Genomic DNA, 27,784 nt, shown 5'->3' with positions numbered 1-27,784 from the left:
GTTTTAAATAAACTAGCATCATAGCAGGCACCACATTGCTCTTGAGCATCAGTACTGGTGTTAATAATATAGGGCCAGAATGTCAGCTGGCGATTTCAATGGAGCTACACCAATTTACACCACCAGAGGATGTAGCCAACAGATTGCAACCACTGTGGATTGAAATTCTGGGCTGCAGCTGTCTTTGGGGTGTTGCCATCTCCTATTAAAACAGTGAACTACCTTCCGCTAAATATGCTTTGTCTGCACATTTTATGCCACACAAGTTTCTTGCATAAAACCATCCCTTAGAGCAGTGGTCTCCAAAAATTTTTTACTGATAGGGGTACGCAATCAAAAAAGTTTTGAGCACGCACCCCCTGCCGCGCCAAAGCAAAAAAAATAAAGCCGCTCGGACTCCCGCCTGACGAAGCAAACAAACAAACAAACAAAAAAGGGCTCCTCCTGCCGCGCACCCCCAAGGATCATGCACACACCCCACTTTGGAGACCACTGCCTTAGAGTATCATTGTAAACACGGCCAACGTACAGCTCTTTGCAGAACAAAAAACATTAGAAGTTTCATCAAGAACAAATTGTCAAAAAATATTATGAGATAAATAAGACAACCTTCTCTTTCCCATCATGTTTACAGACCTGGGCATCATCTCAGGAGGACTACCCCACACCATCTGCCTCGAGTTTGAGGGAGAGGTGGCCACAGGAGCAGTCCAGTGTCTCAGAATATTCATGAATGACATTTAGGCCTATTCCCTGTCCCCTTTACTTTGAGGGAAGCAACTCTGAGGTGAACTTTGAGGTTTCCTGAACACTGACACTCCTGTCTCGAATCCCCGATCTCTTTCATAAATAAGTACACATGCTCATGGCTCTTTCTGCTGCGTGTGTGTTGTAGGCAGTTAAATGCACACAGAGCAGTCCATGATCCTCTGCTTTTAAAGCTATATGTTAACTGTAATAAACTAGTCACTTCTCCCCTGAGAGGAAAGGAATCTCCCTGCTTCAGGACTCTTCCCTGCTCTAGCCATATCCTAGATTTGCCTTGCAACAGGTAAGATTTTGATTAAAATTTAATATTACAGAGCATGACCTGCTGCATAAGATAAAGTGAGTTTCCAGGAAGCCAGGATATAGTGCCATTGGACTGGATCTGCACTCTAACTCAACTTTATGATACAGTGAAGATTCTGTAGTATGGAATCCCTGGAGTCCCAGCAGAGCTCTTGCCTGACAGAGCTCCACCAGGAACAAAAAAAAATACTTTGGGCTGTAGTAGGAAGAGAGCCTGAAACATAAGACTATGTAGCAGAGGCCTGAGCTAAAGTAGTGGCCAAAAATTGCTGCCATAAAGCAAGGTTAAGTTGTGAGCAAGAGGGAGGCTGTGCTCACAGAATCTGGCAGAAACAGGGCTGATATTGCAGAAACACAATCTTAAGAGGTACTAGGCACAAAAGCATACATGTAAACACATTCCAGGACGGTGCCAGAAGACCCCGATACCAGCACATTCTTCAAAAGTAACAAACACACTGACCAATCCTAAAGATAAGGTCAGGATGACAGCATGATGGTTAGAGATGTTTTGATCGAACCAACAGGGACAAGGTAATGGGTGGTGGTTAGCCATGTCAGAGGAGTAATACGTAACTTGTTTGTATCTGTGTATAAAGATATATCTCAGAGGCAATGTCTTTGTCTGGCCGAGTGGAGAATGGAAAGTCCCGCCATTCACTGAAACGGTCCATTGTCACGGGCATACATGCATTTGTGTACCTGTAACCATTGAGCCGGGGCATTAGCACCGTGCTCGTCGGCAATAAACGTGACCAGATTCTTTCGCTGAAAACCAAGTCTGTGGATTTATTGGGAGGTTCACTCGAGGTCTGCCATGCCAGCTGTCTACATAGAGCTGGGACAGCACACATGGAGAACATACACATGCAGCCAAACATCTGACCACATGGGCTTCTTAAGGCTAATGAATGGATCAGTCAACAGAAGAGTTGCAGTCATAGACAATGGGCCAGGAACCTGATGTAAGAGTTATACTTCCATTAAAGTCAGAGCAGCTACAATAATTTACACCACCTGAGTCTCAGACTCAAGATGTCCTTAACTAAGGCAAAGGATAACTGCTGACAGCCTGAAAATGATTATTTCAGAACTAGTGGGATTACTAATGCTGCAGTCTGGAGCTCTGCTACATCAACAGAAAAACCTTCAAGTCATTCAGCTGATATCTTAACCATTCACAGGGCTCCGGAGAGGAGTGAATCCATTCATGCCATTTATAAGGCTAACAATATCTTCATTAACGACTTAGATATTGGCATAGAAAGTATGCTTATTAAGTTTGCGGATGATACCAAACTGGGAGGGATTGCAACTGCTTTGAAGATCAGGGTCATAATTCAAAATGATCTGGACAAATTGGAGAAACAGTCTGAGATAAACAGGATGAAGTTTAACAAAGACAAATGCAAAGTGTTCCACTTAGGAAGGAAAAATCAGTTTCACACATACAGAATGGGAAGAGACTGTCTAGGAAGGAGTACAGCAGAAAGGGATCTAGGGATTATAGTGGACCACAAGCTAAATGAGAGTCAACAGTGTGATGCTGTTGCAAAAAAAGCAAACGTGATTCTGGGATGTATTAACAGGTGTGTTGTGAGCAAGACACGAGAAGTCATTTCTTCCACTCTACTCTGCTCTGGTTAGGCCTCAGCTGGAGTATTGTGTGCAGTTCTGGGCACCGCATTTCAAGAAAGATGTGGCGAAATTGGAGAGGGTCCAGAGAAGAGCAACGAGAATGATTTAAGTTCTTGAGAACATGACCTATGAAGGAAGGCTGAAAGAATTGGGTTTGTTCAGTTTGGAAAAGAGAAGACTGAGAGGGGACATGATAGCAGTTTTCAGGTATCTAAAAGGGTGTCATAAGGAGGAGGGAGAAAACTTGTTCACCTTAGCCTCTAAGGATAGAACAAGAAGCAATGGGCTTAAACTGCAGCAAGGGAGGTCTAGGTTGGACATTAGGAAAAAGTTCCTAACTGTCAGGGTGGTTAAACACTGGAATAAATTGCCTAGGGAGATTATGGAATCTCCATCTCTGGAGATATTTAAGAGTAAGTTAGATAAATGTCTATCAGGGATGGTCTAGACAATATTTGGTCCTGCCATGCGGGCAGGGAACTGGACTCTATGACCTCTCGAGGTCCCTTCCAGTCCTAGAATCTATGAATCTAAAAAACAAGCCGTCTACTACTTTCATCCCAGAAAGACATAACTGAGTGCTCCACCCACTGCTTTCTCAGCATCTGGATACAGGCTGGAGCATATCAGAGATAAAGATAAAAGAATAAAATAAGTATGTTGCTCTGGCTGAAAAGAATTCATACAAACTTTACTTGCACAGATGAAAATAAATTTCCAGCTGAATGTGGTTTTGGAGGGGGTTTGGCAGAGTCCTTCCCAAACTTCTGCATCCTTTTCATTTCTTTGCCTCTTTATTTTATTTATTTCTACAAGACTGCTTTTGATTAACATATATTCCATCTATAAAATAAAACAGGGGGGAGCTAAAAATTCACACTTGAGAGGAGGTCAGCACTTCCACATTATTGAAAATCCATCATTTCCCTTTGTGTTTAGCTCTTATTCTTGTCAAGTCATGGCAGCAACAGAAGAAAATGAAGTGAGTGACAAGCCTATGCTACAATAGCTTGTGGCTTTAATGAGGGCTACATGTGTTTTTTGTTTTGTTACAAAAGTCAATTGATACACTGAGTGTTATCCAGTACTTGGTCCACAAGTAGTGCTGGAGGGTCACAGTGGCCCCCACACCTGTGAAATAGATGAAACATACTCAGACTTGTCATTTTGTTAAAAAATAAATAATTACAAATTGCCCTCTCTCCCATCACTCCTACCACTGAATCTAGAATTCATGTCTGGTTTATTAGTGAAGAACTAGGCTTGAACGTAAGCAACACCAATCAGATAATCTGCAAATGTCTCATCTACTGCAGTTAAAGAGTCCACCTTTATGTCCTTGTACTCCTAGTGTCTTATGAATACTGCCAGAGGTTAGGCTGCATTTTCTCCAAGTTACTTATCTTGTGTCTCAGTTCTGTAGTCTGGTATTAGGAGGGTCAGACATCTCTCTCAAGGTTTGCTTTACAGTATTACTGGTGAAAATTCAATTCAAATGAGCTAGTTTACTAACAATACATTAAAGCTAACAAAACATATCTAAATTCATTGTTAAGACCAAATATTTGTGCATTTTAGATTTAAATACCCATTGGAATTTGCCTATTCTTCCAATATTTGGTCAATGCAGAGAAGTGAATGAGTGCTCTGTCTCAACATTGTAACATTCCTATGAGCCTGAAAGAGATTTAGTAACCCCTATGGTTGGTTAATAAGGTAAGGACTCTAGTAATGTTAGTCTGAATGAAGTAAATGTGTCTAGCTCGTTGAAAGAGCTCACAGCTGAAAGAGTAAATGAATGAAAATCTAGAAGTTTAATAATCCAAGTCTTGAAACAAATAAGAATCAAAACAGAGAAAATCAGTGAAACAAAATCTAGACTGTAGAAGCAAAAATTATGCAGAATGATCTCCAAAAATCTCATCCCTTGTCCTGTTTTCAAGTATCTCTTTATAAAGAAAGCTTTATTACACTGACCTATGTTAAACTGACCCAGTCTGTTTTCCATGCCATCCTAACAGACCATAGGCAAACACAGAAAAAAGGTGGTTAACAAAGGCAGCTTTCATGCCGTAGAGTCCTGAAGATTTTCTGAATTTTATCATTTGCCTAAGTGCAGTCTACACCCAGTCAAAGCAGCTTACTCAGGCAAAGGTATCTGCAAAATTGGAATTTATTCATGTCAGGAAACTCAGTGTGCTGGTGCATTTCTGTAATCTGTAAGCATCTGCTTGAAATGGAGAAAAATTAAGAATATAAATATGGGAAATGACAACTCAGAAAAAAATAAACTCTTCTTAAAACCACTCAGACCGACATACAGTACTGGTTGTGAATTCTCTTCAACACAGCATCAGTCAGTATAGTGGGGAAAAGGTTGCTGCTTCGATCACCACAATACTCTGCTTGCCAAAAAGAATTATTAGAACAGGCAGCAAACACACACACTGCTGCTGAAGCTCTTAAAACTTTGCCCACCTTGATAATGATTGAGACGCCAATTAATGACAGACATTATTCAATAGCAACAGGTAGCTAGCGGTGACTATTCAGAATATTTAAAAAAAAAATTGCCAACATAAATTTGATCATGCTCACCATGATACACAATTGTTCCTTTTAAAATTGTTAAATACACCACATTTTAAAGATAACAGTTTGGGATATATTGCCATCTTCCCTAAGACAAACAATAAAAACTGTTACATTAATTTTAAATTACCTTTTATTTTTCACAAGTTTTTAAACACGTTCATTCTGGCACCTTAGGTTCCTTGGTTTAGCGTTTGCTTCAAGTTTCTTTAAATTACAAACAGTAGATACAGTAGGAATATTTAAAACTGATTCCTTTAAAATAAATGGTAAGTCAAACCTCTTCGGTTTAAAAGAAAAACTTCACCAATTTCATTTTCCTGATACAAAATTCAAGTAATTTTAAATAACAGAAAATTGTGTTTACAAAACATCCTGATATTAAAATTTACCAGTGTTCTGAAAATAGGATTTAATTTCCAGTATCAACCTGGTGCAACAATACATTACAAAAATAGCTCATTTTAATTGAAGAACACTTGGTAAAGAAAAGTAACCTTAATGGGACAAGTTCTTCTTTAAAACACATACTTGTAGTTCTTGATAAAACCTTTTTTTTTTTTTTTAAATCTAACTTATTCAATCTATTCCTCAAACTCTGCAATGCATATTTTCTTTATGAGGATATAGATGTTGATATTTAATATAAATTAAACCTTTTAAAAAAGTTTTACTGGGGTGTTGCTGAAGTGCACATCAGCACACAAAATATGCTTTTGCTTAAAGCCAAAATTTGTGTGCAATTCTGCAAGGCTATGGGATTCACTTGATGCTAATTCTAGGTGTGGTTCTTCTATTGGTAGTTATAAAATATGCACAACACACAACTTTATCTGCATAATTTTACTGAATAAAAACCACAAGATTTGGAGATAATTTTGTATCTAGGAATTTTTCATAACAGAAAAAAAATGATTCATTTAAAAATGCATTTCTATTTTCCCTCCCCACCCCACCCTTCAAGACAGCAGAGTACAAAAATCAGAACATTTTTTTACTTTGACTTAAGGCTCAGAGCAGACATTTGGAAGTGTCCAACATTTTTTAAAGTTGTTTTTTCAATCTCTTAGCTCAAAGTAAAGCTGCTGTCTAGAGGAAGTAATTTAAAGTTTCTTTTATCACCATCTTCTAGGAGGAAAACTATAAATAAGAGTTTATGTCAAAGAACCAACCACTGGTTTTGAAGAAGCAGGAAAATAAAGTTAGGGATCGATAAACGATACTGCAATGTATCTTGTTCCATTTAAAATGGGAAGTCCTTCATGTAAATGAGTGAGTCTTCCTGGATGCATGAAGCTCCATCCTTTCCTGGGTGACTCAATGGAACAGTTGTACCTAATAAATTTACATCCACCTCCCTGTTGCAAAAATCAGAAGACAGATGTCTTAGTTTGGGTTATAACTGCATTTACAAACAAGAGCTTTTCCTTTTGTCCAGCAATCAGAGTGTTTTATTGTTAAAAACAGATACTTAACATCAGAAGAAGTTCTCTATCCATACTAGTAAGGCGTACTTCTTAAGTAATGTTTCCTTTGCAGCAGTACATGTGGCAACACCACATGGTAGTAGGGATTTCAGTCCCTTTTATTTTGGTAAACACTGCAGAGCAGCTCCTTTGAACAGTCTTAGTGGTATATTTGTTTCCCACCAATCAGCCATTCAGTAACATTATTGCAGATGAAAGACTAGCTAATCATCTTTTCTAGGCTTTGATTCAGGACAGCTGCTCTCTTTAGGACAGCATGTTAGCCCATGATCAAGTGCTTTCCTTTATCGGGGTCTAGACCCGAAGCATCATTCCCCAAGGTAGCAGTTTTGAAAATAATCTAAATAATTTAGTATAGGAATGGAGAATACACTGCATGGTGGGCAGTGCACAGGTGGGCAAAACAGAACAAGTTGTTCTACTTGTGGATGAGTTAATATGATCGAGGGCAGAGTCTACCACCATTAAGTTGATTACCACCATCCTCCATGGGTTGTTCCATTGACATCAATTAATAGGGCAGCAGCAAACGGTTTATCTCAGCAACACACTGCTATGTGTGCTGAATGTCTTTTCCTCTTACACAGGGTCCTAACCATGTCTATTTGGACCCAAGCATGGAAATGATTTAGATAAATTGAAGAGCAGCAATATTTAGTGAAATGACTATTGCGTACCTGAAAATCTTTTCCTACTTTGTTGAGAGCAATGTTGATGGTAAACGTAGAGGAGTCATGATGAGGTCTGAGGGAACGCTGTCTGTCTGTAGTATATTTTACGACAAAATTCAGCATGGCATGTCCCTGAAATAAATGTGTAGTAATCCAAAGGATTTCTCATCAGTGTGCGAATTTCGAAATCAAATATGTGCTTATTCACGGGAGCTGAATTTTAAAAACTACTCACTAGCAAATGTTTGTGCTTCAAGTCCGAAACAGTTACAACAACATAGGATTTATCTTACCCATCACAACTGAAGCAACACAGCTCAAGTCTGGAATACTTTCAATCAACGCACAAAGTAAGACATTTTAAAAAAATATATAATAAATAAAACGGAGAAAAGTGTAGCCTCCTCTAAAATATTCCATGAGCAAGAAGATTCTGGGATTAATCTAATAAATCATTCCCTGCAAATTAACCACTCAGCTCAACTATTCACCAATAACAATTTTAAAAGTTTACCTTTGTATAATAGCCAGCAAAGACTTTTAGTGTTACTGGTGCAATGAACTCTCTAATGAAATGTAGCCATTCACCATCCAGCCCGATTTGCTTCATGTGAATATCATCAGTTGGGACATTTTCATAACCTCCAGATATACGACTATCCTAAAAACCAGAAGGGCCTCAAAATGTGGGTTTTTTCAGTACTTCTATAATACAGGTTTTAATTTATTTGAAAGCTGCAGACACACAGAATTAAAACAAAGGCAATAAAAGTATCATTTTTAACTAAGTTTTCAGTAGTTGCAGACTACGCCTTCCAGTGCACTTTCTAATGAGGCATTTATTTAAAACATTCAAGTACATGAAGGCCTGCTAGAAAACAAGTATCAGTTTTGTTTACAAGAGATGACACTTACACGATGTTTTCCTCCAGACCATTGTCCATAATGTTCCATTTCCTCTACCAGTTCATCACAGGCAGTCTCCGAAAATATGGGAAACCAATACACATCGGGGCATGGCTATAAAAGAACATAAGAATGGTCATACTGGGTCAGATGAAAGGTCCATCCAGCCCAGTATCCTGTCTACTGACAGTGGCCAATGCCAGGTGCCCCAGAGGGAGTGAACCTAACAGGTAATGATCAAGTGATCTCTCTCCTGCCATCCATCTCCACCCTCTGACAAACAGAGGCTAGGGACACCATTCCTTACCCTTCCTGGCTAATATACTTCTTGTGTCTTGCCTACAACACTCCTGATTATACATCCCACAATGATGTTTGCAAAAACAAACAAACAAAAACGCAACAGTGTTACACTGTTGACTCATTTAGCCTGTGATCCACTATAACCCCCTAGATCCTTTTCTGCAGTACTCCTTTCTAGGCAGTCATTTCCTGTTTTATGTGTATGGAATTGATTGTTCCTTCCTAAGTGGAGCTACTTTGCATTTGCCCTTATTGAATTTCATCCTATTTACTTCAGTTTGTCCAGATCATTTTGAAGTTTAATCCTGTCCTCCAAAGCACTTGCAACCCCCAACCCCACCCCCCACTTGGTATCATATGAAAAACTTTATAAGTGTACTCTCTATGCCATTATCTAAATCACTGATAAAGATATTGAACTGAACCAGACCTAGAACTGAACCCTGTGGGACCCCACTTGATATGCCTTTCCACCTTGACTGTGCACCACGGATAACTACTCTCTGAGAACGGTTTTCCAATCAGTTATGCACCCACCTTATAACTCCATCCAAGTTGTATTTACCTAGTTTGTTTAGGAGAAGGTCATGCAAGACCATACCAAAAGCCTTACTAAAGTCAAGATATACCACATCTACTGCTTCCCTCTATTCAGAAGGCTTGTTACCCTGTCAAAGAAAGCTATTAGGTTAGTTTGACAGGATTTGTTCTTGACAAATCCATGTGGACTGTAATTTACCAGCTTATTATCTTCTGGGTGTTTGCAAATTGATTGCTTAATTATTTGCTCCATTATCTTTCCAGGTACTAAAGTTAAGCTGACTGGTCTGTATTTCCCCGGGTTGTCCTTATTTCTCTTTTATAGACTGGCACTGTATTTGCCCCTTTTCCAGTCCTCTGGAATCTCTTATCTTCAAAAAGTCATGGAAGATGGGAGTGCTAATGGCTCAGATATCTTCTCAATTATATTGAGTATTCTAGGATGTATTTCATCAGGCCCTAGTGACCTGAAGCCATTTAACTTGTCTAAGTAATTTTTAATTTGTTCTTTCTCTATTTCAGCCTCTGATCAGGGGAGCAGAGCAGGCTGGGGCCGGGTCACTCCACTTCCCACAGGTAGTGGCCAGCCCCCCATGCGGAGACCTGGGGCCCCCACAGGGGGGCTGCGTAGGGCACCAAAATAGCTAGGCATGGTACTGCTAGCTCTTTACAATTTGCAAGTGTATATTGAGGGTGGACTTGTCGAAAGCACTCAGTACTAACTCCCACTGACTTCAATTAGTCTAGAGCTAGGCCAATGCTGAGCACTTTTGAAAAGCCTGCCCTATCTATCCATGCACTCATAAAAACCCTCTGACACAGTCATTAAATAGAACTCCATGTGCCAAACATCTGCAATGCAGAACATCAACCCAAACATTGCGCATTATCAACTTCTATGGTAAAATCCTGGCCTCACTGAAATTAATGGGAGTTTTTCTATTGACATCAATAGGGCCAAGATTTCATCTCCAGCACCAACCTACTGATTAGTGTCAACGTCTCAGGGAATAAAAGACAAAGTGTACATCATAATCAGTTCTGCCACCATAGAAGCTACTTGGACATTTTCACTGTTGTCTGGTAAAGTAATCTTTATTTTAAAAATAATTTGTATAAGGTCACTACAAGTGCATGTGAAACAACTTGACATTTATACAGCCCTAAGAAATCTACAGGGTTTCTGTTTTGTTTTTTTAAGCAGACTAAATACAAGGATCAAACAATTCTGAGATGCAAATGCTAAGCATTTGGCACTAAAATCACTGCACAGTGGGATCTATTTGTTACAAAAAAAGGAATAAAAAATACATTTTCCAATTGAAACAACTGGGGGAATTTAAATAAAGGGGTGGAACAGAAAGTGAACTTTCATCAGAACATTGGGATTGACACTCTTCCTCTTGCAGAAAGTTCCATGGGAATCTCTCTTGATCTCAAGTGCTCTTCACATCAGTTGTAAGTCTCACTCAGAAAACAGTCCTTCCAACAGCACTTAGCATCATGTGGGTACTGACTCAGTAGCCACTCAGAGGAAGGAATGCCTCCTACCTAATGAATTCTGACCACTACTTGATGCACCTCAGTTTTCCTTGGACATCTCCCATCCAACTATTGAAAAGGATGAACCTTCTCAAACTTAGCAGTAGAGAAAGTTCCACAATGCAAAATTCAGTTCTGTGGCCATTCCTCAAAATCTGTAATTTTGTGAGGTGCTCACTTCCATTTTGTTTTAGGTGCATATAAACGCGGAGATCTAACATGATCACAGCTCAATGTGACATGACAGTTGAAGCATTTATTCTATGTGAGCTCATTGAAGCAAAAACTTAAATAAACATTTGTTTTTGTCTCTCTCATTTTAATAGTATTAATACTAACCTGTTCCACTAGATTTTCAGTGAAGATCTTTGAGTAGTTGGGATTTATATAGGTTTCCTTCCAGTCCTGAAAAGAATGATTTGAACAGATTAAACAGCTCAAATTTCATTTTTTAAAATATACAACCAAAAATATAGAAATTAAAAATGAATTTTACTACTCTGCAAATTCCTTGAATTTCTTTCATTCAAATCATTAGAAACAATTAAATATGTTATGCTCTCTGTAAATTAACTCTTGATTCTATTATCTCAGGAAACATTTTGGGATTTATAGGCCCATTTTTGACTCAGGCATGCATTTCTTTTTCCAGATTATGAGTCATATTTTATATAAAATGCTGACACTGAATTTATTATGATTCATAGATTCATAGATTCTAGGACTGGAAGGGACCTCGAGAGGTCATCGAGTCCAGTCCCCTGCCCGCATGGCAGGACCAAATACTGTCTAGACCATCCCTGATAGATATTTATCTAACCTACTCTTAAATATCTCCAGAGATGGAGATTCCACAACCTCCCGAGGCAATTTATTCCAGTGTTTAACCACCCTGACAGTTAGGAACTTTTTCCTAATGTCCAACCTAGACCTCCCTTGCGGCAGTTTAAACCCATTGCTTCTTGTTCTATCCTTAGAGGCTAAGGTGAACAAGTTTTCTCCCTCCTCCTTATGACACCCTTTTAAATACCTGAAAACTGCTATCATGTCCCCTCTCAGTCTTCTCTTTTCCAAACTGAACAAACCCAATTCTTTCAGCCTTCCTTCATAGGTCATGTTCTCAAGACCTTTAATCATTCTTGTTGCTCTTCTCTGGACCTGCTCCAATTTCTCCACATCTTTTTTAAAATGCGGTGCCCAGAACTGGACACAATACTCCAGCTGAGGCCTAACCAGAGCAGAGTAGAGCAGAAGAATGACTTCTCGTGTCTTGCTCACAACACACCTGTTAATACATCCCAGAATCATGTTTGCTTTTTTTGCAACAGCATCACACTGTTGACTCATATTTAGCTTGTGGTCCACTATAACCCCTAGATCCCTTTCTGCCGTACTCCTTCCTAGACAGTCTCTTCCCATTCTGTATGTGTGAAACTGATTTTTTCTTCCTAGGTGGAGGAATGATGTGTGTGCCTCTTAGTATATTTTAATATTTTCCAATATATATTAACCATAACAAGTTAGAAATCATTATATGACCATATGGAAAATGATAAAACCTGTTAACAGTTTCATGCATAATGTGATATATACCACAGGATTTTCAAAAATCTGCCAGAGATCATTGTTGTAATGGGAGGTATTGTAGTTGGCAGTTGAAATAAGTCTCCCAAAGTCATGTCTGTTGGTAATGTACATAAAGACACCCTGTATCAAACAAAGAAGAAAAATTATGTTAGCAACACTGACTAACAGTAAGGACGATATTCGGCTTTTAAAATTTTATATAGCTACGTATATTTCAGCTACGTGTCTGTTTTGTGTCTGTGTATGTATATATCCCAAAACACAGACACGTAGCTAAAATATGGTGTATATATAAAATTTATATTTTATCTATATATTTATCTCACACACACACGTTTTAACTACCTCTGGATTTGTTTTTTAAGGAAATCTTTAAACTTTCACGGGACTGTTTCTGATCACAGCCTGTATTACTGATTCCTAAACATGTATTTTTACTATGAGCCACATTAAAAATGACACATTTGGTATCATTTGTTTTCTAATCAAATTAAGGCAACAAATGTTTTGTAATGGTGCAAACATTCAGTTGGAAAAGAAAAACAAATTTAATATGTTTTTTTTTTCTTCAGTAAGCCTAGAAAGACCATATATTAAAATGTTCAACCCTCTTGAAATACCTGTTTTCAAACAGAACTCTCTCATACAAATTAAACTGACAAAGTCTGGGGCTGGGGATTCTATCTGAAATAAATGAACCATTAGAAAAAAGGTTTAAGTACTGTCAGAACACCAAACATGTAAGTTCTGCACTGCTTCAGAACATTTACTATTAAGTAATCCTTTTGGTGAATTGACCTGAAATAAAAATATATCTGAAAATACAATGAATGTTAGAATTATGAGGAGGAATAAGGAATATCTCCGTGAGATAAAGACCAAAATTCAATGTGCTGCTATATTGCTATGGAATATTAACAGGGCTCCCTTGATCAGAATTAGTAGCAGAAAATATTTTTGTTTAAAAGAAATTGGGTTTTCTTTTAGTTTAACTGTTTTTCAGACCGAACCCACATTTTACAAAGTTTTTCCCATTTGAGATTTGCACAACACAGACATTCCCACTTGTTTGCTTGTATCTGGACCTCAGTTTTAGGTCTGAAAAAGTGTTAAATTGCCAGCATGGTTAAACGTGCTAAACATGTGCTCAGTTCTTGGCTCGTAAACTAAATAGCTGCAGCAGGGAAAATAAGGAGGGTCTGGCAAAAGTGGCTAACCAATGCTTATCACAACACTTTCCTACAATATACCCTGGGCCTGATTCACCATGTTGTTGCTCCAGTTTTATTCGGTGTAACTCTAATTTCAATAGAGTTACATCAGCATAAATATGGAGAAACACAAATGTCAATCAAGCCCTTTGAGGAGGTAAACAAGTTTATTCTGGCTTTAGAATGATTCTGTATTTTTGAAATTAGGAAATACTGCTAGTATCTCTAGAACCAGAAGGAACTTTTTAAGTGCGTCCACCACCCATGTGATTGTAACACACATGTGCTTGCTTCCTTTTCCTGAAACATGACCTTGATGTAATGGACAGGTTGAGACCAGTTCTGCAGCCCTTCTCATAGGTCGGGCTAGCAATAGAATATTCATGGGAGTAAGCACTGCAGCATTTTGCCCAATGACCGCACAAACACAAGCTATAGCAAAACTGAACAAAGACTTTACAAATAAGACAGGCTAGACAGGCCAGAGAAGCTTTGCACTTTATCTTTTTTTGTGATTTTGAGTAGTATTCAGAGAGATTTTGAATTGTTTAACCAATTTTATTGCACTAATAATGCCAATAATTAAGCTGTAATGGCCTAAATCCTCAAAAAATGACTAGTGATATTGGTTGTCTTGATTTTTGGGTGCCCAAATTCAGACATCTTCAAAGGTACCTGATTTTCAGAGCATTAAGAGCCCTCACTGTGAAAAATCAAGGCTCCTTAAGATGTCTTGATTGGGCACCCAACATTAGCAGTTGCTTTTGAAAATGTAACTTAAGACTAAAGAGAAAGGTATAGCAACATTTTACAAGGTAAGTGGAGAGAGGGGAAGGATTTTCCTGTGATAGAATGATACTGCATAATAGTAACAACTAATGAATAAAAAAAAGCAACACCTTTGGGGGTCTGAGCATATGGAATGTTTCCGAAGAAGGGGAGCCTTTTTCCCTTTGTAAACTCTAAAATGAAGGAGAAGCATCACATCAGTTGACTGATACATGGTCTCTCTCTCTGTCAGAGATGTATTAGGTTTTAGGTTTCCACAGTTACATTAGGTAAATAACAGCCTTCAGTCAAAAGCTGATATTCCAAAATAGCTTTTACGGGCAGCATGCATCTCCAAGCAAAGCTCTTATGTACATGTTAAAGCTGTATCCACCAGCCCCTTCTTATCTGCTGCAATACAAAAACAAGCACGTACCAGACGGTCTCATAGCACAAGTTGAGAAAAAGAGAAAGAGAGAAGGCAATTCTCTGATGAGCCACAGAGTCAGATTAGTTTAACACGAGCACATGGTAAGCACAGACTACAATAACTGCTGCTTAGAAGGTTGAAAACAAGAGTATGTTGATTGGGCTGTTCTGTAGAATGAGTACAAACAAATGAAATCATGCCTTGTTATGGAGGGAATAAAAAAAAAATTATACTTGCCAACTTTTCTTGTTCAATTCAGCAAGTTTTTTTTCAATGCTATACTGTCTGGAAATAGCTGTAGTTTACCTCTTATTTGTTTCTGTTCTGAAACTAGTGTAAATATCAGTACAAATATGGTTTTGCATATTTATACTCCTAATATAAATCAGTCTTCATATTACAAATAGCACTAAATAGTATAACACCCTTTAATAAGAGTATCACCATTCTGAAAACGGCTTTAAATAAGATTTGTATATTGACAGCTTCAATCATCAACTTTAAGTATTCTCATTTAAATACAAAACAAAGTGTTCCACCTAACTTGTTATAAGTTTCCCAATTGTGTAGATTAATTAAAGACATTTCAAGACAAATGGAGATACTCAATGATAGCGGATATATTAACAAGGCGGCCACTGAGTCCTCCTTCATGTTAAACAATTGTGGCAACAAGCAAGATAATTTGCAGTACCTATGAATTTTAACTGTATTTAAAAAGAAAGCAATGTGCTGTCCAGTCCACTGGTCTTGAGCAAAGCTGAATGCTTCCACTGTATTCTTTTCAATTATTTAAAAAAAAAAAAAAAAACACATACACACCACATTGCAAAAAATGCCAGTATCCCACAAAAAAATTGGCTAGTACTTTTAATTAGAAAGAAGTGAACAATTCAATTTTACATACATACACGTGTAGCAAGCATGTTAAAAAAAACCTGCATGTGCTATTTAAAAGCAAGCCATCCATCCATCCACCTTACCATTTCCCTGGCATTCCTGCAGAGTGCCATATCAGGATCCAACTTATCACGAACAAAATAGTTTCTCTCTCTCATCTCTGATCTGAGAGTCTGTCCTTTAATTAAGTATATATTAGCCATATAAGGGATATTCCAGACTCCTCTGTAAAAGAAGTCCAGGGGGAAAGATTTAAGACTATGAAAACTGGAATGCGTTGCATATTTTACAATTTAAACATGAGTTTATTATTTACTGAAAAGACCAGGCAAAGTTCAAGGCAATGATGTAAGGTTCCCAAGATAGCTGAAAAACTACAGCTGGACTTGAAGGGAGTATAAGCAGTAATAGAAATTTTATGAGCTTTTCTCATGAAGAAAGTAATTCCACCAAATTCTCTAAAGTGGGTTTTAAATATATAAACACGTCCTTTTTCAGACTAGGTCAAGGCTATCAACGAAATTCCTTTATATTATAGCATTAAGCTACTCAGTGAGATGGGGAAAACTATTAAACAGATTTTATGTTTAAACTAACACCCAACCGTAGCTTCTCATAGACCAACTGACCTATTTACACTGATACCAGTGAACGCAACAGGCCACAAGTTTAATTCAGTTGAGCCAATATCAACAAATAGGCCTCTCCATAAGACAATGCACTACTCTCTACGTTTTCTGTTTCCCAGAGGCAGAACTATAAAATCAGTACATAAGCGTAAAGGAGTATCAGGCCAATAAGACCTTTTTGAATTGTCAGGGCCAAGTAAAGGGGCATTGGCACACATGAAACTCAGGCCTCAAGTAGTTTAAAGTACATTCATTTTGGGGAAAAGTTACTGTATGTGAAATGAAAGTATTTCTCATCTGCTTGGACTTAAGTCTAACATTTCTGGGCTGTTCTAAGGATGGAAAGCAGACAGCATATAATGGAACAAATATTGCTATAACAAAAATGGTTATTAATCTTAATTTCAGCTGCTGATTAAATACTATGCTTGTCCAGAAGAGATGGGAAAACACTTTACTTGTTACACATTTGATGAAGTGTCACTAGATTATTTTTTGGCATAAATTCACAGTGGCAGATTAACAGTATAACTCCTTCAGTTTTTGCAATTAGCTACAGTTCATTTTCATAGCATAATCATATTCAGTACGGATGACCATCACTTATTAAATGTGTGTGCTGGGATAGTACCTAGGACCTCATTGTGCTGGGCACTGTGCCTTTCTATTCCAGGTTGCAGAAACAGAAAGTAATCCCAGATTATTGAAGATATTCATCAACGTAACCGACATTAACGGTTCAGAAATTCTCTCTCTTTTCATGGAAAATATAGGTATTTGCTGGGCAAGGAAAGAATATGTCACTAACTACTGTACAATGACATCTGGTGTTCGTGATTATCTTAAGGTAACTTACACTCTGTTCCCTTGGACAATATCCACATAATCTTCAGAGCGTGCATAATAGCCATCAGGGCTCAAAGCACCCCAAAAGTTGGACCATAGCTTCCCATGGCGAGTTACAAGTGGGGCAATTATCTTTCTGTAAAAACAAAATATTGAGTAAGAAAATAAACATGAACTTTGATTCTGCTAGCATTAAAACAGTTGTAAGGCTGCATGTGAACGTCTGCTGAGTATCGATGGCGCCTCTCACTTCTGCACTTTGACAGAGCATCAGAATTGAAGGACGATAAAATCATCAAATCTAGAAGAAGTCGTTCTACACTTGAGCTGACGGGAAATATTTTCCATTAACTGCCAGTTTCCAAAACTCCACCCACCCAAAGGTGAGAGCAACAGACAGGAATTCAGCTGCCATGCCCAGGATCCCTATAAATCATGGAGGTTTTCAGGCAGAGGAAAATACTCTCTTGTCCTCTTTCTGCAGGCAGAAGTAGCACAAATGGTCGCCCTTTAACTAAACTTAGCTAAGGATTTGTAGCAGAGGCAACAACAATAAAAAAGTCGAGGACTTTGATTATGGAAATTATTCCAAATGGAAAAATAACTCAGCAGACATTGAAAACAGAGGTGAGAAGGGAAATGTGAGGTGGCTAGAAATGGTAGCAAAATAAATGGAACTTCTTTTATAAGTGCTGTCCCAAGTAGGCCTGTTTTGTGAAACTTATGCTACTTCTGTCTGCAGTATACTGGGTCCTAAACTTCTCTTTTACAAAAACAAGTGATTTCAGCAAAGAAATAATATAATCAAAATGACATGCCAGCTAGGCCTTTATCTACAACTCAGTCCTTGTCATTAGGTAAATACAAGTTTCTAACATATGCTGATGAAATTAATACTCTGCCTCTTTGTCTGACCCACCTGAAAAGCCTGGCATGACCACTCAGGGCCAAATCCTGCCTACTTTACTCACATGGGAATTCATGGATTTTCATAAGTAAAGCAAGAGTTGGCTCTAAAGTAGGAAAAAAACCAATATGAGCCGCGAATAGTAGTCAATATTGGATCTTTTCTGGAAATTGTGAAAAGCTAACAAGTTTTATTTCTATTAGTATCAGATGTCAAAGTTTAGTTTGTCTTGTTTGTTGAGAAATTATTTAACAATGAGAAACAGCTCATAAGAGCAAAAACAATGATTTTCTATCATCTCCAAGAATAAATCTCTTTTTAAAAACTCCAAATACTAAGACTGAAACAAGTGGGCTTTTTTTTAAATGCCTGAATCATACAATTTCTGATTAATCAGTCTTGGAAATCCTGCTTCCTGTAACAGAAAGCAAGGACACCACACAGCTGTCTTCAGAATGATTTAGATTCTTGGATGTTCAGATTGGGAATTGCTGTTTGTGCATATTCTTCTATGCAAAACATTTTGCGAACGATTAGCTGCCATGCTTAGTATAAAGAATGATAAGTTGCTGCTGACACTTGTAGGTGCCAAAACTTGCTTGACACCTACATTTTTTGTAGTAAAAGTTGCCTAGGTGCCCATGTTTCTGCCTCTGTACATGCACACTGCATCCTCACTCTGGGCATGCAGACCCCTAAGCCCCAGAGTGATTCCTCCACCTAATTGGCCTGCAGGGCCCAATCCAGTGAGCATGCTCAGTTCATCTACCTTTTTCACTTCAACATTTTCAAGTGAGAAAGCATTTCCATTAACCAAATAATTAGGTCTGATTATTTCCCCCCCCCCAGAACTCAGCATTCCTTTAAAGCGGGCTTTTTACAAACAAGCAGCCAAGATTAATTACAGAGTTAAAAATGTTTGCCATTGGAATGGCTTAGTAGTCTATTGGCAGCACAGTTTGCAGTAACATTATCACCTGATGCTTCCTCAAGTAGAGTGGAATGCTGATAAGCTCCAGAGGGAATTGTGCCAAACTTCTCTTACAATAATGCAATGCCATAGAAGGGACAAGTAAAAGGGGATCCTGGAGAGTACTTCCAGACTAGAAAAAATGAAGATCCTCAGTCTGTAGGACAAAGATATACTGAACCTGTTTTGCTCTATCAGAAGTCTTAAAGTCTTCGGGTTTGTCAGCACAACATCCGCATCTATGCTGAAGTAATAGTCACATGCTTTATTCTGGCGACAAAGGTCCCTGCAAAGAGAGGAAGCAGCTCTTAGCACAATCAGTACATCCTTGTGTGATGTTAAAAATAAGTTTATTAAATGTGCTTGAGTTTTTCACATAAATACTTGATAAAACTTTTCCAACTTCGGTGCCTAAAATCATGTACTTAAATCCACATTTGGATTCTTAAATAAAAGGGGCTAATTTTTTAAGGTGCTGAGCAATCTCCAGCTTCTGTTGTCTTCAGTGGGAATTGCCAGCGCTCAACATCTCTGAAAATCTCCAGTTTTCATTGAGGTGACTAAATATGGATTTAGGTACTGAAGTTTGGGTAGCCAAGTTTGCAAGTGTTGGGTTCTGTATTAACGATCGTTTAACTGGGTGTCTAATATATTCTCAACCCATGAGCTTTGCTTGAACAAAGGAGCTACAGATGTGATCTGCTGATTTGAATGGTGATAGAACTCCCTTCCAGAAAGCTGTTAACTGAAACCATTAGCAACATGGGGAGGGGAGGGGGAAAAATCAGCTGAACTTTTTATACCCAGTTGATTAAGCAAAACTTTTTATCTAAAAGAATAAGAATGTAATTGGTGTATATAGTATTTTAACAAAATCCCAACTGAGGTGACCACTGATCAGTGTAAAAAAGGGAACTCATGTCTACACTGCTGTGCAGTTTGGACTACAGGTTACGAACTGCAGTGAGTACAAAAGGGATGCGCTGTAACGCCCCTGAATGGATGTTTCAGGTGCAAACTTAAAAGTCACTAGTTCACACTAAGGTAGTCCTGTCTGAGAGTTTACGTTCATGTCTGCAGCTTCCACGCAGGGAAGTTACAGTGCAGCACTTTGGTGCATGCTGCAATTCAGACCCCTGTAGTCCAAACTGCAGGGCAGCATAGACGTGCCCATAGATTGCTTCATAGACTACATCCTATCACCTATGTTTCGGATACCAGAAAAGGAGGAAATAGTAATTTCTGAATGTCCCTGTTCTCAAGAGAAGTTTCACTGAAAGGAGGAGGTATATTGTATTATCCTTTAATATAAATGTGACAAATTATAAGTGCAGAAGAATTTTCTTTTTGTAGCCTGAACTCAAGGCCAAGTTCAGGTATCAGTGAACACAGCTCTATTGAAATCAGTGGAACTGCAACAATTTACATCACCAATGAATTTGGCCCTAATGTCTCTATGGGAATATATTATTTTAAACGATGGAATATCACTCTGAGGCAATATCTTCCCTATATACCTTACATTTATTGTGCTGGCTTGTACGGTCTCACTACAGATTCCATTTTACCTGCATACATTTTATTTCACCTATTCTACTTTCTGTAAAAATTCTAATAAATGCTACTTTTGTTTAATCTAAATTGAATTGAGTTTTGATTGGTATTGGGGGAAATTAATGGTGGTTTTTCATAAAGCCAACAGATCTCACAAGAAGAGTCACTGAAAAGTGAATGTAACAGACTACAAACAAGTCAAAGTATGGAGAACACTGCGGGTCTTTTTTTCAGTGCAGAACCACAAGACTATATCCTGTTCGGTTTACCACGGAATTCAGCCTGCAGTATTTCTCCTGCAAGCGTACTTTATCAAGGACTGTAACTCTTGATTATCAGGTCCTTGTGCTCAAACTGGTACCTCAAGATCCGTTTGTGGAACTTGCACTGGAAGGTAAAGGACATCCTTCTCCATTCCATTGACTTAAAATCAAGCTATTCACTCAGTCACAGATGCAATAATCATTTGAGCTGAATTCCTAAAATAATACTGAGTTAACAGGAAGGATAGTCAATACAATGAAGAATTAATTGAAGAAGAGGTTTTTATGCATGGGTTCATGGTTAACAGCCTCGGGTGAAAGTACAGGCTATTACTTAACCAACACGTCCTTCATAGCCAATTTTCATACACGTTTGGATCAGGTTGTGAACTATGATTCCTGAATTTCCAGTAATTCTTTACACTCAATACTTCCATTTGACACTGGCAGAGTTTATTTCAGTCTATTAATTTTCTCTGACCAAAGCTTTGTAACTGCCATAAAATTCATTTGGTTTTATTATTAGAAAATAAAGCCTCAGCTAAATAGCATAGGGATTTTTCTTTTAACCAATATTTGAAAATAATGCATATAGATTGTTTTTAATTATATGCTACATAAAATAAAACCAAAAGTAGCAGCTTTAGATTCATTTTTGAGCAGACATAATTGGAAAAATTAATTAAGTCTCGGCAAATAAAATTTTGCAGGCAATTTGTGGGACTTCAAATTTTTTATTTTTACAAAATAAATTGCCAGAGTATTCTGTTAAAACTGGCTCTGTGTGTCTAGATTTAAGAATCCTTCTTACTGTATTCAAATATATTCATCTAAATGACAAGCTATTAGACGTTTGAAAAGCTTCCAAGTTAACATATACCCAAGGTACTAGTGATCTATTTGGAAGCCTTCAGAAATATTATATTACCTTAAATATACGGGAATTCATTTGTAATAAACAAAGTTATAGGAATATTTTTAACCAACAAAAAACCCCACAAGAATTTTCAAAATTAAGGCAGCAGTTTGGATTTCCTGACCTTAGTCTGAATCCTTTCATTTTGTAATTCCTTCCTTTCATTCTCACTAGAATACAACAGGCTGTATCATTAGGGTAGAGCTTCTCTTTTAATTAAGAGTTGCCTGCATTTCTGGATTTGTTTGTAGGAAACATGGTTCTTACCTATGCTCTTGCAAACACCACTAAGAAAACTTCTAGGGAATTTTATAGCTTTGGATTATACATAACATGGAGTTATACAATTTCTCAATACTAATAAAGGAAACCTGCTCATAATAATGAAATTCAGATTTACTTTTCTGATACTTTCATCGCAGCCTAGTAGCTTTCCCTAGGAAATACAAATAATCTTTGAGTGTCTTTCTGCTTCAGAATATTTTGATAATAGCTTAGTCTTTAAGAACACAGATATGCTACGATAACACATAACCTTACTCCTTAATTCAAGTAGGAGATTGGGATAGTGACAACTGGGCCGCTTGCTTTTCAGAGGTGCTTAATACCTCTAAAATCAAGTCATATGCTTTTTAGCTTAAACTCCTCAGGGAGAACTTTATTTCCCTGGCCTCAGTACATTTGCTTAGATTTATCTTAGTAGTATAAACGTGAAAGTTGAAAAGATTTTTTTTTTTTTTGCACACAAGTTCAAGCAGCTGTTTTAAAGCAGTGATAAGAAGTGGTCAGTAGGAGAAGACAAATATTTTAAGAGAGGATTAAACTACTGTTTAACTCTGCTTGTGAAGCACTGGCTTGTCTTAGAAAAAGGAAAAATGTCACTGTTCTTTTGTGAACAAAACCTTCCACTGAGACCATGTGATCTTGAAATATGCTAGTCCTAACCCACAGTAACTTGTTGGGAAGAGACATAATCCGTTCAATTTCCTCTAGCAAACAGCCATTTAAAATGTCTAGAAGCATAATTTGTATTTGAAATTGAGGCAGTCTATCATTTTCTGTCCTTCATAGTTTGGTAAGAGAATTGCAATCCTGGAACAGAGGACAGAACACCGTAGGACATATTCAGACTTCTCTTTATGAATACTGCAGTTTGGGAAACACCTTAAAAATGGTGCCTAGTGATATAATAAGATGACAACATTCACCTCTCTGTGCGACTTATGAAGGACAAAAACTAACCATCAGTACTACTGGCCACTTGGTGAATGTGAGTTAGCCAATGCATTATATAATTTAGTAATTCCTGCTCAGTTGGAGGTGAATTGAATGCATGGGGTGACTTTTCGATAAGATATTAATAGCATATAGTTCCGATCATGCCATAGTTGTGTCACCTAGAACTACACTTGGCAATTTCTGAATATCCTTAGTGAAATCTTTTGACTCCTTCAGAATAGTATATACACAACTCTTCTGTCCCAGTAGAGATAAACATATCTAACCACACAATGGATAAAGGGCTAACTTTTATTTATGAAATTAAGCCTGAGGAGCAGAACTACTATAGTAGCTGTACTACATCCTGAAAAGCTACTAATGCCTGTAAAAATTCCCTGAAATGGAGAGGGGGAAAGTGGGGGATTATCCAATAACAAGATTCTAGGGACTGATAATTATAATCTTATAAGGAACTGAAACAAATTACTTCTTACATTTGTTATAGCCTGAACATATTCATCGTAATCTCTAGAGTTTTCTGTTATACCAAAAATCTACAACAGCTGGTTAAATCTTGTCTCCAAATTGCACGGGTGGCTACATCCAAGTTCACAGTTGAACTGGAAAGCAGAAAAAAATGACAGTAAAATATCACATGTTCCTTGAAGACAAGGTTTTTTTAAAAACGAAGAACAGAAATTCCAAGAGATGTGCATACATAGGCAGAGTGCTCAGATGACTTTACATCTTCCTTCCTTCTGCTCTCATTTTGCTTCTACAACTGGTGCAAAGAATGTTATTTTGTGTTCCCGATACAGATTACATTCTGGAATTATACCAAAAACCACTGCCATCAATGCACCGACCATACACAGCTTTAGGTCTTTTCAAGGACAGCCAACACTGCCACCCAGTTGTCACAATATCCGAGAGGTAAGTATACAGATGGAAAGCAACTCAAACTTATCCCAAATAAGACATAAGTAGTAATGGGGGGGGGGGGGGAAGAGAACAATCCTTTTAGGGATCTAACTAGGAAATTAACCTCAACGACTGTTGAGGCGATCTGGCCTCCAGCCTCCATGGTTTTGGGTGTCCTACTAGACTCATTGATCCAGAACATTCAGATTGCAACATCTTCCACCTTTTCCGGCTAAGTAACTGTGTTCCGTGATTATATCAACTCCATGTTAAATTTCTGCAATTGACTGTACCTAGTGATGAAAATGGAAGCCAAATGGACACTACAGATAGACTATCACACGGAGGACTGCCCCTTAAATGTCATTAAGAAAAAAATGACAGTGATGTCCGGGCTCTGGCTCTTCATATGAAACTAGATGAAACTCTAGCTCTTGGTTCTGATATCGGTCACAATGGAAAGCAGTGGGGGAAGGGAGAGGAATGTAAACCAAATGAGTGAGGTTGGTTAAACTAAGGAGAAGAAGAGAGTAATGTTCCTGGAGGAACTGTTATGTAATTCTTAATTTTGTACAGGGGTCAAATAATGGGCACACTAGAAGGACATGGATAGAAAAATGAAAATCTATCCCATTTAATGAATGTGCTGTGCCAAAAGATTGCCAAAAGTAAAAACAGGAAAGTCACAGGACTCTGCCATAAGTTTTATATCTTAGAATGGCTGGTAGGACTCCTGCATACCCTCTCTCAGGATATTCTTCATAGTGATAAAAGACAAGTAGACGGTAATATGCTACATAATGGATTTGTTATATCCCAAGAGTCTATGGATAAAGTGAAGGACATTGGGTCTATTTCTCAAAAAGCTTGGATATAGAAGTAAGAGTAGTCCATTTGTATGGAATTCTGGCATGTGCACACAACCAATGTTTACAGCTGATAAGGGAAAATAAAGTACCTAAACAGAAAATAGACGGACTAGAAAATAAATCCAAAATTAAGAGGTCAGGAACTGAAAATAGCCATTCAGCGGTCAAGAATTTTGTGGAATGTTGATTGGTGGATTATTTCTATTTGTTCAAACACATATTCCACACAAGAAATCTGTTTAAGACAATGGGCCAAATTCAGAGGTGAGTCTAAGAGATCTAAGAGAAGCAAAGCAGTAAAAGCAACTTACAAGAGGAGGTGTGTAAGTATCAATTGACATTACAGATACTGAGGTGTCCAGAAGATGTGTTTATACCACTTTAAATCACTTTTGAATTTGGCCCCAAAACCCTCAGGTTTTTAACAACTGTCTGAGCATTGCTTGAGCTATACAATCAAAACTTGAAAAAAGTCAGATCTCTGAAGAATCGCTCTTTTCAATGCATTCACATTGGAATACTAAAGGGAATGGAATAAAATTATTCTGAATTCCAGATGAAAAGAAATATCTGCTGCTTGCTCTCAGCCCTAACCCACAGGGAATTTGTGTCACAAATCTAACCCAAAGGTTTAGTTAGATTTATCAGAGAAAAGCAAACATATATTTTTCAGATGTCCCAGGGAATCAGATTCATTTCAGAAGGGAGTGGAAACAGACCTTGAGGATAGAAGAATATATAGTTGAACCTGAAATAGACTTAGAATTGATTTTAGGTTAAATTAAGGTGCTCTGTCAATTTATATTTGAATTACTCACTTTAAAATTCCTACTTTTAATAGCTATCATTTGAGCACAATGCTGTTTTCTGTGTTGGCTTATATATAATTATTTACACTTTCCCTTTATGCTACACATCCCCTGCAGGACAGAGGAGAAACAACATGGGCCATATTATATTTGTATTGTGGTGGAAATAAGTATCCAGTGTGATGTATCACAGTGTGATTATACTCTTATCTTACAAAGGGGAGTTTGATAGAATGCTATGCAACCCTGACAAACAGGTAGTTTTGTGGGGCTCTTTGCGGGTTTTTAATATTCTGGTGAATGGCTAGTTTATAACCACCACTCCTACCATCCATTTAAATTATTTATAATCTGCTGGATTGCAAAGAGTCTTAGGGGCTTTTGTATGTAGTTCTGCTTTCTGTTACATTATGCTACTGTAAGCTTCATGAGAGGAGTCAGGGATCTCTAAGATCTGCAACTGAGATCTGGAGCTTAGTGTTATAATAGGATACAAGCTTATTACTGAAGACAGCACTTCCCTTTCACACTTGTACAATAATATAAATGGGGGAGGGTGGAAGATCCTCTAGAGCTGCAGATACAATAAACCAGTTTACAAGTTTTCAAGTGCAGTATGTAATTGTGGAGAAAAAGCAGACTCTGTTTTATTTCTTTTTTCAAACTTGCAAATCTTGAAAGAGCAGCACAGAGTAGACTTCATGAGCCTCTCTCTACCTCATAAGGGTAGGGTCAACCCTAAAGATGGATGAAGGAATAAATCTACTGGAAATCAAAACTAAGGTTCCAGAGATTACAGGTATTTCCTAAGTGATATTTAGACCATTAATTCAAAAGAACTTAAATGGGGATAGAGGAAGATAGTTAATGTAGAGCATCGTTGAGCTAACAATAGCTTGGAGCCCTGTATGATGCAGTACACATTTTTACATGACCATATATTACACACACAAATTTAACCTCTTACATCGGGGATACATATGTTTAGAGGTAAGGGGGTGGCAATGAAATATTTTTTAAACATCTCTTGGTATAACTACCTAGGCATGCAGAGAAAAGGCAAGGAATATACAGTGGCTGTCAGAAAAAGATGCAGGACAAATATGTAAATACACAAAGGCCAAAGTCAACCTTGACATTGGGCATGCAACTCCTCTTCATGCCTAACCAAGCAGCACTGGGGATGCATTTGGCCTATAGATGCAATAAAAGACACTACTGGTATGTTCAGTTATATCTAACAGGCTCTAATAAGCCAAAGAGGGGAATGTGATCCATTAGCCATCACCACTAGTGAGGGTGGGGAGGTTGCCAGCAGACAGGAAGTGTTTATATATTAACAATTTAGGGGTTGATTCTTACTTCTAAACTCCGATTGTTTAACCTGTGGTTTAGCTGTGCTTCTGGAGTTGTGTTATTCTATTCTGAAACTTTTATTTGGTTTTATACTAAGGGTCCTTTTCTTAATTACTACTGTGCCTCCAAGGTAATAAAAGACCTCAAGGAATACGCAGCAGCAATTAAGATTGCCAGAAACACATCGGTAATATGGAAGTGCCCTTTTGTCGACGGACAATACCTATAACCCCTTAAGTGATGTTTAGACCATTAAGCCAAAAGAACTTAAACATGGATAAAGATAACATCCACTGGAAGTTTTAAATCAACAATTCTCAATATGAAACAAACAACAGGTAGGAGCCCTGTATGATTCAGTTCCTCTCCCCTAAGCATTCTTTTGCAATGTCCTGAGAATAATCACGATTGCATTTTCTCATCAGAAGTACCTTGAAATACAGTTTTAGAGGCCATTAAAGACATGGAAGCAGACAAAGTTGGAAGTAGTTGCATATACATTTAGAACAAAACATGGGAAAAGGCCAAGAAATCTGTTAACCGTTAGCATCTGATGTAATTCTACACAACCCAGAAAAATAATAGCACTAAGGCCTTCCCTAATACAAATAAATAAATAATTTAAAATAATGAAAGAAAATGTATTTTACAGCATAAAATGAAAGTAATTGTAAACCCACTGAGTAAGAAGGTATATATTTGGTATTAGGGAAATAAAATGGATTATTGAGCAGTTTGATCTGGCATTTAACATGGTCTCTCTAGAGACTCTCACTGTTACTTAGAGAGAATAGACCAAAACCATAAAATACAGATCAAAGCTCAGGTTCCAAACTACACCCACATATAAAGTTTGGGGGACGTTCAGAATGGATCT

The 27,784-nt window shown here is 37.7% G+C and overlaps 1 protein-coding gene across 3 annotated transcripts in view; it reads right to left on the bottom strand.

Moving 5' to 3' along the window:
* Positions 1-5,416: 5,416 nt before the first annotated feature.
* PLOD2 (procollagen-lysine,2-oxoglutarate 5-dioxygenase 2) overlaps positions 5,417-27,784 on the bottom strand; it is a 73,354-nt gene continuing 50,986 nt past the window's right edge. Inside the window, exons 11-20 of one of the 3 annotated variants that reach the window (XR_010590630.1) lie at positions 19,180-19,284; positions 17,132-17,257; positions 15,730-15,871; positions 14,448-14,510; positions 12,344-12,457; positions 11,090-11,155; positions 8,375-8,479; positions 7,974-8,194; positions 7,466-7,591; positions 5,417-6,659 (exon numbers count right to left, since the gene is read on the bottom strand). Coding sequence is in view for 2 of the 3 variants with exons in the window: in XM_005303281.5 (XP_005303338.2) it covers positions 6,504-6,659; positions 7,466-7,591; positions 7,974-8,120; positions 8,375-8,479; positions 11,090-11,155; positions 12,344-12,457; positions 14,448-14,510; positions 15,730-15,871; positions 17,132-17,257; positions 19,180-19,284 (1,150 nt within the window). In the remaining variant the exon portion in view is untranslated. The remainder of the gene's footprint in view (positions 6,660-7,465; positions 7,592-7,973; positions 8,195-8,374; positions 8,480-11,089; positions 11,156-12,343; positions 12,458-14,447; positions 14,511-15,729; positions 15,872-17,131; positions 17,258-19,179; positions 19,285-27,784) is intronic. The other 2 variants (XM_005303281.5, XM_005303282.5) reach the window with 2 other exon arrangements.

The sequence above is a fragment of the Chrysemys picta genome, chromosome 9 (assembly GCF_011386835.1).
Source record: "Chrysemys picta bellii isolate R12L10 chromosome 9, ASM1138683v2, whole genome shotgun sequence".
NCBI classification, from domain to species: domain Eukaryota; kingdom Metazoa; phylum Chordata; order Testudines; family Emydidae; genus Chrysemys; species Chrysemys picta.
The sequence above is the reverse complement of the archived record's forward strand: the minus strand, read 5'-3'. Positions and strand labels throughout refer to the sequence as shown.